The sequence below is a fragment of the Dioscorea cayenensis genome, chromosome 2 (genome assembly GCF_009730915.1).
Source record: "Dioscorea cayenensis subsp. rotundata cultivar TDr96_F1 chromosome 2, TDr96_F1_v2_PseudoChromosome.rev07_lg8_w22 25.fasta, whole genome shotgun sequence".
Lineage (NCBI taxonomy): Eukaryota > Viridiplantae > Streptophyta > Magnoliopsida > Dioscoreales > Dioscoreaceae > Dioscorea > Dioscorea cayenensis.
In genome coordinates, this window is record NC_052472.1 from 19,501,994 (window position 1) to 19,518,244 (window position 16,251).

Sequence of the window (16,251 nt, forward strand, 5' to 3'; positions counted from 1 at the left end):
TTATTAACAAAAAGTTGCACAAGATTTGTTTGAATAACCTCTAAAAATTGTCTGACCGCATAAACCATTGATTTATTAAATAATAATTTCAAAAATAAAATGACAAACTTTTAAAAAATATCAGTTATTAAATATTTTCATTTTTTAAAGATTTTTATCAAGTTTCACTAGTATTTTAGGAGTCACAAATTCCAAATCAATTCAAGCTGAAATACCAAAAACCCCATAAAAAGATAGACCTCTCACAACATGTATTTTTTACAAATATAAAAAATTTAAACTCGAAATCATTTACTTAAACGACTCTCCGTTCACAAGTATTAGAATTTTATTCAACCTTACATAGCTTGTTATATTATTCAGAAACATCAAGAATTAAAACCCCCCACCCCTTTTTTTTTAATTTAAATAAACAAATATTCAATTTTTGTTACCAATTGCACAAACAAAACCAAAATCTAAAATTAACTTTTAAGACAGAAAATTACCCATCAATCCAAAAATCCAAATTCCAAAACCCTTATTCCAATTATTTCAAAACCAGAATCTTAACTTGATCCCATGTATGAACAAAATCTAGTGAATTTTGCTCCAAAACCAAACCAAGTTAATTAGATTTGGTGCTGTACTTAGCTGGGATGATGAGTGAACAGATAAAGCTGATCCTAAGTCACAGTGCAACAACAGAAGCACATGTAAGAACATATAAGCCCATGGTTTCTGCAATGCAATATCAATCACATCACAGTACATGCATACAATGGCATGAAGCAAAGCACAGAGTTTTCTACAGGGTTTCAGGATGGTGATACATTAGAAATTTTGGTTCCAGATTTTGCCTGAAACTGGATTACAATATACAGGACCAGAGACGGCAGTGAGCAATGATGACAGCTAAGGATCCGGTTTGCCTACGACAGCCTCATCACTGGAATCATATTCATCATCACTTAGTTCTTCGTCACTGGATTTCTCTTCTGACGGAGCTCCAACATCTTCGGCTTTTGCATACTTTTCACAGTATTCTGAATGAACAATATCAAGACATGAAGTTAATTAGGTGAAAACTATTTTTTTTTCTCTATAGTTCACCAAGAATTATAGTTTGGGAATGACTATGATTTATATACATATGCATTTACTGAATTTCATGAGCTTCATATTCATAGCATGCATCCCTTGTCGTTATCAATCCTGATGAAATTCTAAAGAAAAACACTAACAGCTGAAAACCAACACTCATATTTCTTGCTTCTAGTTTCTACAGACAAGACATGAAACTATTCTGAGAAAACATACCATATACTACAAACCCTCACCTGCCAACAGAATTGCTATCACCAGCAAATTATGTAGATAACAAAGCTTTATTAACATAAACATCATAGAAGTATCATAGAACAATGATTGCACAATAGAAAAAGAGAATTCACACTAGTATTTTTTTTAGATACAATAAAAACCACATCAGCTACACTCGATTCAAGGCAAGAAGCATAAGCTTAAAGGATGAGACAGATAGGATGAGAAGTTTATATATCCAAATCCAAATTTACTAAATTAACTAAGGTTGAATTGTTAGTTACTCTAATATGCCCTTTTGGTATGAGCTAGTCCTTTTAGATAACCACATTGCAGACAAAGTAGTTATATAAACAAAATCTAATTTATGATAGCAACTCTGAGTAATTAGTTTGAGCAATGACTTGCAGTGGAATATGACAACTGGTTGCTTAAAGACCTGCCTAAAACTCTTGAAAACAAGAAAGTAGTGTCACATTGTTAGGACTTGGGACAGCAATCTCAGCAAAGCCATATGATTGATTAACCTCAGACATAATGATGCTTTAAAGTAATCCTCCAGTGATTTTTGTACTCTAACACATCCATTTCCTGTAGATCCATCCAAAATTTTCCACAAAATATATACCAACATGTTAATTTCTTCTAAACTACACTTTTTATCTCCAAGCCTGACATTTTTATTCATAAAACCAACAACGCAAGTCTTAATTATGTCTTGTCAAATTCAGTAAAGTGATGCAGTCTTGCGAGTAGTTGATGACTGCAGGACAACAAAAGAGATAAGGATGAAGGAAAATGATGATTGCAGGACAACAAAAGAGATAAACACGTGATACGAAAGTATTTGAGAAGAGTTTACTAGACTACCAGTGGAAAAAGGCAAACAAAAAAAGGAAATAGAAAATAGCCTGAAGGAAATAGAAAATAGTCTTTTGAGTCCTTCCACAGATATTGCAACCTATTAAACATAGGGATAGCACAATTGAAAGATAGGAAATTGAGTAATGCTAAATCTACATAATATACTTCACCATCCACCAGGCTCCTTGATCGAGTTTTGCATTTTCTCTGCCTAAATTCTGGCTCATGGGGCCGGAACACGATGCTCTTAGCATTAAGCCTAGAGATGCCGAGCAAGGGAGGAAAGAACGGAGACCAGCTCCACCATGGCCCTAAAGCCAGCACAACAGCATTAATGGGATCCCCATACCCCCTCCCCCGCACGGCGCTGCAGTGGGGTGCCATTGGATCACCTCGATGTGCTTGTCCTCTGTGATAAGGATGTCCATAGAGGAAGCAGAGATTAGGGTTTGGGTGAGAATGAAGGTGGGTGGCGTTTTTGGGAGTGCCATATGGTCCAAGGTGATCCAGCAGTGAAGGATTCAATCTAAGGAGAGTGCAGGTTGGGGTGGATGGAAAAGGAGAGGGGTGTGGTGAAGGTGATAGCTGTAGGAGAAAGCACTGGAGAGGGCGAGAGGGACAGGGAGAAGGATGTTGTCACAGGTGGGGTGGCCCAGGTGGGAGAAAGAGGGAGAACACCAGTTGAGGATAAGGAAGCAGACAGCCTTGCCAAAAGCGCCGCAGGCAATGGAGAAGCACTCTATGATGGTGATGCAGGCGGCGAGAAAGTAGGCCGTGCAGGCGGCAATATGATATGCAAGACGGGGCAAAGGGCATGGCAATTTTAGCAATGATGGATGGAGAAGATTGGCCAAAGAGGGTAAGTGATAAAAAAAAGTCATAAGGGAGACTAATAAGAATGACATGGACACCAACAAGACGTCCACGCCATTTGGGAGAGCTCTTTGGAAAGGTTCTATTGTAAATATAGCATTACTCAACTAATATATATTTGGATTGCGTCTAATATTAAGGATGTAATTTAACTTGTCAATAAACTACAGTCAATAATGTATTTTCATGGAAGCATGTTTCTAGAGTGTGAAAGTTCAAAATGTACGAGAACCCCTTTACCCAGAACAGGTAAATAATCATGAGACCATTGCATGAACGTAGTCAACAATAGTACTTCCTCGAATTAGATTGTCAGTTTGTAACATTCAATGGATCCATAAATTAGGCCAGAAAGTTGGGTTCTAGGAAAACTTAGACGCAAAAATTGGCTTCAGGTAAAAATATTCAGCTCTGATTTGCAGCCCTCATAATTAGGCTATCTTGCAGAGGATTAAATTAAAGAAAATGAATAACACATTTTGCTTGACCCAAATTTCTGAAGGATGTGCAAAGGAAAGAGATAAATGGCATATTTCAATATTATAACAACAATATCCAAAAATAATTAAGGTTGTCAACTCTTATTGCAAGTAATAAATGGCAACTTCAGTTTTATAAATAACATATAATTTTATTGATATTAAAGTTGTCCCAATTACCTTAAAAATAGTCCTAATTGGAGCCAAATTTACTTTCTTCTTACTAGGAAAATTGATAGATTGGTTTGTAGAAATGGAAAACTATACTTAGACAAAGTCTGACCACCCAACGTAAACTGCTAGTGCTTGAGATAAGTTTAAGCACCTGTATTACAAACAGTAAAGAGTTTGCCCCAGAATCAATGGTGGAAAAAAAATGATAAGGTACCAAATTTCAGATTAAGGTCAAAAAGATCACACCTGGAACTTAGAATCTAATATAAATAACATGTTGAATTCAATAAGTAATTGCATCAGAAAAGTAGCTCGGAAAGTACTTGCGGTGTCTAAAATAGATTAGCTCATGTAGGTGGTAGCAGTTGGTGGTGGACTGAAGATGCTTTTAAAGTCATTAAAATTAAGAAGATAGTTTTGAGATTTGGCAAACAAACAGGAGTAAGGAAACATTTAGGGTGTACAAATTAGCCAATAAGGAAGTTAAAAGGTCATTAAGCAAAGATAAACATAAGACTTATGATACATAATATGCTAAATTAGGTACAAAAGAGGAAGAAAAAGATACTTATAAATTAGCTAATGCTAGAGAAAAGAAAATGAGAGGTTTAGGGAGTACTGGATGTGTTAAAGATGAAAAAACTAAAATACTAGTTAAGAATAATGAGATTAAAGAAAGATGGAGATCATATTTTTTTTAAGTTCTTTAATGAAATTCATGAGCATAATATAGCATTGGAGGTCAAAAATACTAAGATTATTGATAGAATTAAGTATGTTAGGAATATTAGAGTTGGCGAAAATAAGGATGTCCTTAGAAAGATGAAAGTAGAAAAAGGTGTAGGTCTAGATGGTATCCCAATAGAAATTTGAAAGTCCTTAAGAGATAAAGGGATATCCTGGTTGATTGGATTATTTACTAAGATGTTGCATTTGAAGAAAATGCCAGATGAATAGAGAAAAAGGCATTTTAGTACCAATCTATAAGAATAAATGTGACATTCAGTTTTGTAATAACTATCATGGAATTAAACATGTATCATACTTTGAAGCTTTAAGGGAAAGAAATTGAGCAAAAGTTGAGACGAGAAACAAGTGTGTTGTTAGACCTCCAGTCCATTTCTTCTATTCCACAAAGAAGAAGAAGAAGAGCCTGAGCAGCCCGTAGAATAGCAGTTAGGATGGAAATCAAAGGGCAGGCCCAAGTTATTATTTATAAAAATAAAAGAACACAAGATTGCACAATTTGGATTGCAGGCATGAAAACACTTTTAAGGGAGAATTAGCCCATTATAAACTGTGCCAAGGGTGAATGCTAAACCTTTACAATACAAAGAAACCCCTTACAATGTTACATAGAACAAAATAAGCCTTAGAGAAAAGAAGAATGTGTTTGTTATTGCACTTGAAGAGAAGAATAGTTTCCCATTTTTTTTATTTTTTTTATATCCCTGTTTGGCACCTAAGACTTCTATTTAAATTAAATTAAAGCTTTGAAGTTGCAACTTCCTAGTGCACATAAAAAGGTGTCTTCTAGTAGTTATAACTCCTATTACACATAAAAAGATATCTTCTACTAGATATCTTTAGTGGTTGTAATTTCTAAAAAAACAGAAAGGGGTGCAACTTTAAAATATCTTCAGTATTTGAAATATTACAACACAAGTTCAGTTATTTACTGCTTTATTTAGCTTAGTTTTGTTATTTGTTTATTAGTAATCTCGTAGAAAGATGAGGTGGCAGAGTGATTAGAATCTGTGTTAGTTTTTGTGGGTATAATTCAGGGTAAGAGGGAGTAGTGGGGATCATGCATTTTGGTACAAATTAGTGTTGTTAAGGGGCGCTTCTAGGTGCCCAGGCGCAGCACTAAACCTCCTTAGCACCTTTAAGGGTCTAAAGCAAGGCGCATTTAGTCAGGTGAGGGTTTTTGTGCTTTTTTGCGCCTTTTTTTTAAGCCCAAAGAGCAAAAAATGCGCGCTTGATTGAAAAAACTGTTAGTCTTCTATTATTTAAAAGAGCCACATTTTATAGGCATTGGTATTTGAAAAGTCTCTAAGTCTATTAAAAGAGCCACAGTTTACTACGTATAGGTATTTGAAAAGTCTTAGTCTATTAAAAGAAATTTTTCATCTTTTGAAAAGGAAGATGACAATGGAGAAGAGCATGATGTAGATGGCAATGATGAACAAGAAAAAGAAAATGAAAACATGAATTTAGACTTGGACATTAATGATGATGATTATTAGTTGCTTATGATTTTAAGAATAGAATTCTGACTTTAAGATAAGACAAGTTGTTAATATTTGAGCTTAAGGCTTTGGGCTTTCTATTTGTCTATCATATACCATATATATATATATATATATATTATGTGTGTGCGCCTTACTTTGATAGGCACGCGCTTTTTTGCGCCTTGCGCCTTAGGCGATATAAGGGCCCTAGTGCCTCAGGTGCGCCGTGCACCCTTAACAACATTGGTGCAAATCTAGTTTATTTTAGGAGAAATGGCACCTCTTGAAAGTGACTCGTTTATTTTCTCCATCTGTTTCCTTTTATCATCAATAAAAAATCACTTTCATCATCTTACTTCATCTAACTTCCTATCTTTCTCTTCTCTTTATGGATTCATTGAGGATCTTAACACTTTTGGTATCAGAGATGATTGACTGATCCTTGGAATGTCGACTACCAAGATGGAAACTAGGATGGAGAATGTGGAGAAATGACTTTCAGTGATTGAGAACCAACTTTCCCACCATGAGTCCTCTTTTTCCTCTTTGAACTAGAAACCTGATAAGGTCGTAAGTGTCCCCTATAAAAGCAACACTATTGTAGACAATGTGCTACAGAGTCAATGGAAAGCACAACCACCCACTCACCAAGATGCCATAATCATTATGACAAGAAGCTGGAAATGGCCACATATGATTTGAAGGAGGACCCAACCATATGGGATTTTAAGGTTGAGAAGTATTTTGTAACGACCAAGTTAAGAGGCTAAAAAATTTGACGAGAGTATGCCTCCACAATGTGGCATTGGCTTGGTTACAGTGGCAAGAGAATTGCCAATCTTATTTGACATGGGATGAATTGAAGAACCAATTCTTGTTAAGGTTTTTACCAAAATGTAAGGGAACCCACCAGCATCACCCGCTATCGTTGAAGCAAACATTCTTAATGGTACAATACGAAAGGAATTTGAAACATTGTCAATTCCGTTAAAACACCTTAACAATGACATGCTAGTGGTTGTGTTTGTTAACAACTGGAAGAAAGCATTAAAGGGAGATTATGAAGATAAATTGTACTGAACTCTTAGAGGTGATGGATTTAGCTGAAAGGATTGAAGAGGGCAACCTAGTTTTAAGCTCAGCCCAGGGACTTGATGTGCAACCAGGAAATTAAATAAGACCCACTCTAGCTAGAGCACCACCTGCCAATTATAACCCGAATAGGAACACCGCCTGAACCACAACAACCCAAGACTAACCAAACACCAACCCCATCAACCCTCACTCTAAAATCACTAACTTGACCAAAATACCGCTAACACCACCTTTAAATGTATCTTTGCAGCGGAAATACAAACAAAGAGGGGAAAGGAGTTGTGTTTCAAATGTCATGAGAAATACCATATTGGGCATCGCAGCGAGAGTCGAGAATTGAAGTTACTAGCTGTTTTTGATGAAGAAACTAAATGTCGAGGGCTCGCTTAAGAAAGACAAGTTTGAGGCTGAGGCACCAATACAGGTCGACAAGGTTCAATTAACAATGAATTTAGTCATTAGGCTCACATTTCCACATCCGATGAAAGCTTAAAAGAGAGATAAAGGGCCATGAAGTAATTGTTCTCATCCATTGTAGAGCTACACATAATTTTATTATGGAAATATTTGTGGCGAAGTTAGGTATTGTAATTACAAAAACAATGGAGTGGCAATATGAATAAGAGTACCCATTCTCGGTAAGGGAATCTGTCAAGGAATAATGCTTAAGATGCAGGAGGTGACTTGTGGAAGACTTTGCCATTTACCCTTGGCAGTTTCAATGTGATCCACAGGCTCAAATGGCTCTTGGCAATGAGGCATACAAATTTTGTTTTAGACACACTAACCTTGAGAATACCTATGGATGGGAAGATTGTGGTGTTGAAAGAAGATCCAAGTTTGAGCAAGTCGATGGTATCTCTTAAAATGTTGGTTAAGACGTTGCAACAAGAAAGCCAAGGGATGATGGTGAAGCTTGGGTGTATGGCTCAACAAGTGGAAGAAATGGAAGGAAAAAAGAGAAGGAATTCCTATAAAGGTCCAGGAGGTGCTTGATGAGTTTCAAGAGGTATTTACTTTGCCCAAATATGCCTCCTTAGAGTGAAAAGAAGCATGAATGCATTTGAAGCATGGAACAACCCTATTTAACGTGCCACCATATCGATATCTCCATGCCCGAAAGGATGAAATAGAGAAGTTGATGGGGGAAAATCCTTGCTGTAAAAATCATTTAGCCAAGTGCTAGCCCTTTTTCCAGTCTAATGCTCTTATAAAAAAAAACACAAACAAGGGAATTGAAGGTTCAACGTCATATTGGTTTATAGCAACTCCTAAAGAAATGTTGCTTTTGTCAAAATAAGGTTAAATACTTGGGGCACATCATAACAGAGAAAAGGGCGGCTACTGAGGCCAGCAAGGTCGGGTGATGGAACGACCCATACCAAAAAAAGGAGTTAAGGGAATTCCTTGGACTAACAAGTTATTACCAACAGTTTGTCAAGAACTATGGAAAGATAGCTGCACCTCTGACAAATTTATTGAAAAAGAATGCCTTTACCTGGAGCGAGCATACGACGACAACAATGTTGAAGCTTAAACAGGCCATGGTGACACTTCTGGTGTTAGCTTTGCCTGACTTTGCAGAGAAGTTCATAATTGAAACCAATGCCTTTAGAAGTAGATTGGGGCAAGTAGTAATGCAACAAAATCATCCATTTGCTTTCTTTAGCCAAGCATTAAAGTGACATGCGAGGCTAAAGGTCAGTCTATGAATGGGAACTAATGGCCATAGTATTTGCAATTTAAAAGTGAAGACACTACCTGCCGAGCAAGAAATTCTTAGTCCGAATTGATCAGAGGAATCTTAAACATCTCCTTGAACAACGGCTAGTCTGTAAAGAGCATCATAAGTCGTTGACCAAGCTACTAGGGATTTGAGTTTGAGATTGAATATAAATCGGGAGGGGAGTATAAGGGAGCAAATCCGCTTTCTCGTATGTCAGCTCTCTTGGATGTTATAATGGCTCAATGCCTGGACATAATAAAACTAATGTCAGAAATGAAGAGGGATCGTGAATTGATTGTGATTACAAAGACTTTGAAGGAAGATCCAGATTGCAAGCCTAGGTGAAGTTTGGTCCAGGATCAACTTCTCTATCAAAACCGAATACTAATTTCAAAATCTTCATCTCCAATACAAAAAATTTTAGCTGAATTTCATGGGAGTTTGGAGGAGGGCCATTTGGGTTCCTTGAAAACTTATAAGAGAATGATGGCGGAACTCTATTGGCAGGGAATAAAGACAACCATAAAAAGGTTTCTAGAGAGTTGCGAAGTCTGTCAGAGGAACAAAAGCTTGTAGCTATCACCCCGCAGGATTGCTCCGACCCTTTCCAATTCGAAGTAGGTGTGGAAAAAAAGTCTCTATGGGCTTCATTGAGAGGCTACCACAATCAGCAGATATTTCTAGGTCTAGGTGGGAGTATTTGCTTTCTACAGGAATATTGGGAAAAGTACATTTTAGTGATATTTCAAATTGTCATAGGTCAAAATTGTCCAAACTCTTTACTTTATTTTTTTTAATAGTCAAATTATTTCCTTATCCATTTTTAAGTTAATTAATTCAGACATTTGGGAACTTGCATCTATGTAAACCAAAGGATATGCAATGAAATTGCAGAACATAAGTATCGTCATATTATGGAAATTGCCAAACTATTGTTACTTTCCACTAGTATTCCATCTATGTTTTAGGTTGAAGCTGTTTGAACTGCCACGTATCTTATCAACCACATTCCTTCCACACTTATGGTCTTTCTCCTTCTTCATACACTGTATAGTTTTCCACCTAATTATTTTTGTTTACATGTTTTTGGGTGCATTTTCTTTGTTTTGTTACCCACTCATGAACACACAAAGTCACCTGCTAGGTCACATATGTATGTTTCTTGGTTATCGTCTTGATAAAAAAAAGAATATCATATTTTGATCCAATAACTGATTGATTAGATATTTCTTGGCATATAGTCCTTTTAGAAACTATCCTTTTTACTCAGCAAGTAATACTGTCTTCTTTTGAGTCTCATGGTCTAATTTTCATTCGATCTATTCTCCAATGATATAGCACGTACCACTTTTTCTAATTCACTATCTCCCATTGCACAAGTTTATGTTGCCCTAAAATAGGAGCATCAGATACTGAAGATTATCCATCATCTAGTCAAGGCGATTCTATAGGTGTGTCATATCCATCTCTATCTGTTGATCATATTCGTGTTCAAGCAACTCATACTTGTTGGCCTCTTGAAAGGCATACATAATTAACCCATTTATCTTATATTTATTCCTTTGACTATTGCTCATTTTTATCATCCATACATTCTTTTATTAAACCTTCATTCCTTTATGAGAGCTTCTTCTTAGCCCAATTGGTAAAAAGCTATGCAAGAAGAACTTGATGCTTTACGTAAAATTACACACATAGGATTATGTGTCATTACCGTCAAGGAAAAATGTTATTGGTTACAAGTGGATATATAAGATTAAGACAAAAGCAAATGGATCACTTAAACACTATAAAGCTCATGCCACAAATGTTGTTCTTAGGAGTACAACATTGCCTCAGAGAGCTTTGCTCCGGTGGCAAAAATGAGTTCAGCATGTGTTTTGATCACCCTTGCTTCTTCCAATAAATATCCTTTCTTTCAAATGGACATAAAAAAATGTTTTATTAGATGGAGATACACATGACAAGGTGTACATGATTCCTCCTTAATGTATACCCCACATCAAGGGACAAGTACGTTGTCTTCATAGAGGATTCTTGGTCTCAAACAAGCGCCTACTGGTTGGTTTAAGAAGTTCAGCTCAGCATTATTCCAACTTGGTTTTTTAAACTCACCTTATGATTCAGCTTTATTTACCTATACCCTTTTCGTGGCAAAATTCTTTTGTTTTTATATGTAAATGATACGATCATCCTTGGAGATGACTAAAAAGGTTCAACTTCCAAAGTTATTTTTTTAAAAAAAAAAGATTTAGGCCCCTCTACATTATAATTCTTGGCATTGAAGTCATCTCAATATACTTAGCATGACTAGTCTTACTAACAAATAAGTAGTAGGTATAATGCTAAACTCTCCCCAAATGACGGTACACTGTTGGATGATCTCAATCAAATATCAAGAAGTTGGCTCTTTAGTGTATCTCACCATCACTAATCCTGATATATAGTTTGTTGTCCACACTATTAATCAATTTAGTTTTGCTCCTTATATTACTCATTGAGCAACTGTTTTTGGATTTTTCAATACTTGGCAAGCACATATCATCATAGATTATTACACCCTTCATCTTCATCTTTCCTTCTACGTGCCTTTCATGGTGCAGATTAGGCCGAAAGTATGACAAATCATCGCTCCACTATCAGTTGGTTTGTTTATTTAGTAGATTCTCAAGTCTCCTAGAAAAACAAGAAATAGGAAGTAGTGATATCAAGGCACTTGCCTAGGCACGTCTAGGGGCTAAGGTGCGGCACAAAAAGGAATAGAGGCAGGGCGCCATTAAAAAGGCGCACGCTTTTGGAGCTTTTCCGCTCCTTTGTCTGGGGCTCAAGGCACAAAAAACAAAAGGCGTGCTTCATTGAAAAGTCTGTTATATATTTATTTTTAATAAAAAACTAATTTACTATGAAGACCATAGCCTCACCTATCTAAAATTACCCAAATTGATTAATTGTAATATTGTTAAAATCAACCATATCCAAATTTAAAATGTTATATGTAATATATTAAATTTTATTTAAAAAGTTATCAATACAATTTAATAACTTAAATATGTCAAAATCAAAGCATCCAAATTTAAAATATTATCATCAATATTAAATTTAACTAAAAACTTATCCCTTAAATAATTATCCAAACTCAAATTATATATTCATTAAATTAGAGTAATATTCTAATATTAAAATAAAAAATATATAGTAATAATTATCTGAAATCAAAATTCTCATCGTGCTAAGAACATCTTTGTTTTTTAGATTTGCATTAAAATTTTATGGTTTTGTATAAATTTTATAGAAACAACTTCGGTGTAATTCGACCATATCTTGACTAGAAATAAGCCTACCAACTTAGCCTATGATTTAACGATGATTTTTAATTAGTTATATTTTTGAATAGATTTTAGGAAGAATGGGTCAAACTTTATAGTCATTAGTCTTAAAACAATCTTGTTTTTTATGTCATTAATAATATTATTATATTATATTAAACTTAAATCTAATTATATATATATATATATATATATATTTGTCACTTGAGCGGGCAGTTTTTTACGCCTTGCTCAACATAAGGGTCCTAGTGCCTAGGGCACCTTTGATAACATTAACAAAGAGTCATTGCTAGATCCTCCACCAATGTATAATATTGATTTATGACATCCACCGCAACGGAGGTTATTTGGTTTCTGTTGGCTTCTAAATGCTTTGGGATTTCTGCAATCAAAGCCTATGCCTCTTCATTGTGATAATAAAAGTGCTATCTCGATTGCTCACAATTTAGCTTTTCATGACCAAATAAAGCATATAGAAATTAATTATCATTTGTGCACCAACTTTATCTACAAGTTTAAAAAAAACCCTAATCCTACCTTTATTTGAAGAAAGTAATGCCTCTGTTATAGTTTAATGTAAAGACCATTTGATTTGAATATTACACATCCTTTCTCTCAATAATTTGTTTGCTTGTTTTGGATTGCATTAACAATCTTCATATTATCCTCCTTTTAAACTCCATAATTTTTTATATTTTCTTATATTGATTATTATTTTTTAAATCTTTTGAATAGCGATCATGATAATATTTAGAATTCTATTATATTTTATTTCAAATTTTAATATGACTTAAATCACTTGTCCTAAATTATATTTCTTTAAAACCAACTTGATTTATTATAATGCTCCCCACCGTCCTAAAAACACTGTAGTTTAGAGTGTCTAAATATATATACAACATAAAAACAAATTGTTTTGCTAAAATGTTCACCACCTTTGGAAATCAATGTAATTCACATTTCAATATATATGCACCAACATACATATCTAAGAATGTAGTTTCATTAAATTCAAGTCTCTGATACTCTGTTATCCATGTGCCTGTTGCAAAGTTTATAACTACATAAGGACACTTCAGCAAAATTAGATATCAAACTAAAGGCTTAGCATTTTAGAGATCCAATTCAAAATTAGATGGTACTTGGAAGAAACAATCAAGTCCAAAGGCACATGAAAGTGACATCAACATGTTAAGCAGCTGTTCCGCTCAACAAATCAGTTTTCATATCTGTCAGGCATCTAATGAAGTTGATTGCACAGGAGGAGGAAACAATGCATGAATGCACCAATTCACATTTACTCTAAAAAAAGCAACACAAAAGAAAAGGCATTACACTATTCACCTTTGACTCTTTGTTCATAAGCAGGTCTATCACGCATCATCAGGGCTGCAGCTTCTCCATTCAATGGATCTGAAGGATTAGGATACAGAAGCAATTGCGGTAGGAACACTTCAAACACATTCACAAGATCTACAAAGTTTGATAGAAACAATCAAAAGTGACTTAAAAATGATTAGAACCATCAAGTAACAAAGAGTTACATTTATAAGATAACAAGCAAAAGAAGGTGATGAGTTTTCTTACCAAACATAGGGCTCCAAGTCTGATTAATGACATCCAAGCATACAGAACCAGACCTGAATTTCAGAAGAAGAGACCAGTCAGAGTCTTGAAGAAATTCTCAATGTTTACACTAAATCCTAAGTATGAAAAGTGAAAAGAACAGGAAATCTAACAAACAAAGTCTCACATTTCATCAACATTTGGATGATATATCTTATTAACAAAGCCAATTGATGGAGATTTGTAAGGATAAGCATCAGGTAGTTCCACTCTAATCCTCCACACACCCCCTTGATACAAACCTACAAAATCCACGCACCAAGAAACCAAAAAAGAAGAAAAAAAACAACAATCTCTTTAGCTCAAAACCACTAAAGTCATCAGAACAAAGTCCCCAAATCCATAAAATACTAAAAATCACAAAATCAGATTGCTAATCCCCTGCAACCCCTCATCAACTGGCAAACATCACAACAGCAAAACTCACACTGAAATTCAAAACTCCTATTCCATGAGAAAACAATTATCAAAATCAAATCTTTCTGCCAAAAAACTGCTCAGCAACAAGCAGAAGCCCAATATATAGACACACATATATATAAAAGAGTATCCATTTAAAAAAACCAAAAAAATAAATAAAAAATAAAAATCAGGTGAAAAAAGATATACTCTCATTTGGGCCATGAAAGTCCACATAGAACTCCTGCATCCCATCGTTGATCATCTCCACCTTATAGTCACTCATCATCCTACACCCAATAAATCCCCAAATAATCCATCAAAAAAACACTAAAAATCATTAAAAAAATACCAAAATAATAGGATCTCAAGAGAATCACAGTTTCATGAGGTCCATCTCACGGCGCTTGCTCGGAGAAGACATGGTTCCCGATCGAGATGGCTTCTCCGCTCTCAAAGCGCTGCCCTTTTTCTCTCCTTTTCTTCCTTGCTTTCTCTCAAGGATGAGAAAAGAACTGATAAAAAGGACAAGTTTCTTTTTTCAGACTTAAAAAAATAAACATTTGGTTTCCCATTTGTTTTTTTTTTTTTTCACCAATCTCATTAGTGTTTTTTTTTATTATTTTCATTTTTAATTTTAATTTTAATTTTTAATTTCATCACTTTAGCATGTTCTCTGCTATAAATAAATATAAAAAAAAAAGTAATGCGATTAATTTTTAATTTGAAATATTTTTTAAATTTCTAAAATAAGACTCAATCTATGCCTTTATCCACCTCCATCCTAACAAATTTACTTGAATGTAACATTAAAAATGAATGTGATCTTTCAAACATTTTGCTTGATAAACATTAATTAACAAATTATGATATTTTAATTGTAACAAGATGAAATAAATCATTCTATTTTTTTTAGTTATTATTAATTAATATTTCTTATTTATTATTGTCTTGTGCTGTTGTCTGAAAAAACCAATAATTTATTTATATATATATTGCCCTTGTAAGCCTAATTTGATAGCCGTATTTGTTGAAATCTTTTCACAATGGACTTGCCTCCGGAATCTTGTTCCAATAATGCCCTTAATGAATTGGCAATTTAGTCGCTATTTATTTTGGCCCCATTTAAACCATGATTAATGTTTTATAAAATAGTATCATGGTGGCATCGCGATTGGACCTTTTTTTTATATATAAACAAAAGAAAAGGACACTTAAATGAAGCTTTAATCAATATATATATTGATAAAATAAATAAATCATCACAATGAACATATACAAAATAGATACAAAGATATCCGCTGAAAAATGTATTAATTATAAATTATTATTAAAAAAATCTAACATAGAAAGAAAAAAAATAACTGAAATACAAGATAGAGATATTACAAGAAGAGAATAGGGATTAAGTGGTAAGCAAGGCTCCTAGGAGATAACTTGCAGACATCAATCCCTCACATTATGACTTCTATGTCTTTAGGCGGAAGCATGATTGGAAGGGGACCAGCACTAGTAATGAAAAAACTACGAGAGAAAAAAATTAGGTTAATTTTGATTTCGAATTGAAATAGAGGGAAGATGATGATATTTAAATATTCAGCTATTACTCTCCAACTAAATATTCCAAAATATTCCCTAAGGAAGGATCTCCCCTCTATCATTGAATTAAGGCATCAAGCAATGCCTTTGAAATGTCTAGACCTCAACCATAAAACGTAGGAAACATGAGAGACCAAAGATGTGCCTAATGACTTTAGATGTAGGTGATATAGGGGCAATGAAGGAATAGGCGATCTAAGGTCTTCACAACTAATAAAAGATGCACGTGGGCATCAACATACTACTATAGCCTCTCCTAGCTAGGTTGTCTAAGAATTGTATTGTTGCAAGCGAGCTATTTGAAAATACTTATCTTCTAAAAGAAAAATACTTAATCTATCCTAGCTAGGTTGTATAAGCATACTTATCTTATGAAGGCAAATGCATGTTCCAAAAGGTGCTTTTCATTGGTGATCTCAACCCATTATCATTTAGAAAGAGATAGAAGGATTTTTCTACAAAGGACCTACTACTTTCTAAACTCCAAAGTTTGAAGTCACCCAAGTTGTCTAGGAGAGTGACAGAGGGATAAAGTTTCTCAAGTTATGCACCTTAGC

The 16,251-nt window shown here is 34.5% G+C and overlaps 1 protein-coding gene across 1 annotated transcript; it reads right to left on the minus strand.

The window, feature by feature from the left end:
* Positions 1-660: 660 nt before the first annotated feature.
* On the minus strand, positions 661-14,630 carry LOC120277742 (ubiquitin-conjugating enzyme E2 4-like). Its single transcript, XM_039284591.1, has 6 exons — positions 14,476-14,630; positions 14,306-14,385; positions 13,824-13,938; positions 13,658-13,710; positions 13,415-13,543; positions 661-1,025 (listed from the first exon to the last, which is right to left on the minus strand). The coding sequence occupies exons 1-6, from the start codon at positions 14,517-14,519 to the stop codon at positions 895-897; spliced, it is 552 nt and encodes a 183-aa protein (XP_039140525.1). The 5' UTR covers positions 14,520-14,630; the 3' UTR covers positions 661-894.
* Positions 14,631-16,251: the final 1,621 nt, after the last annotated feature.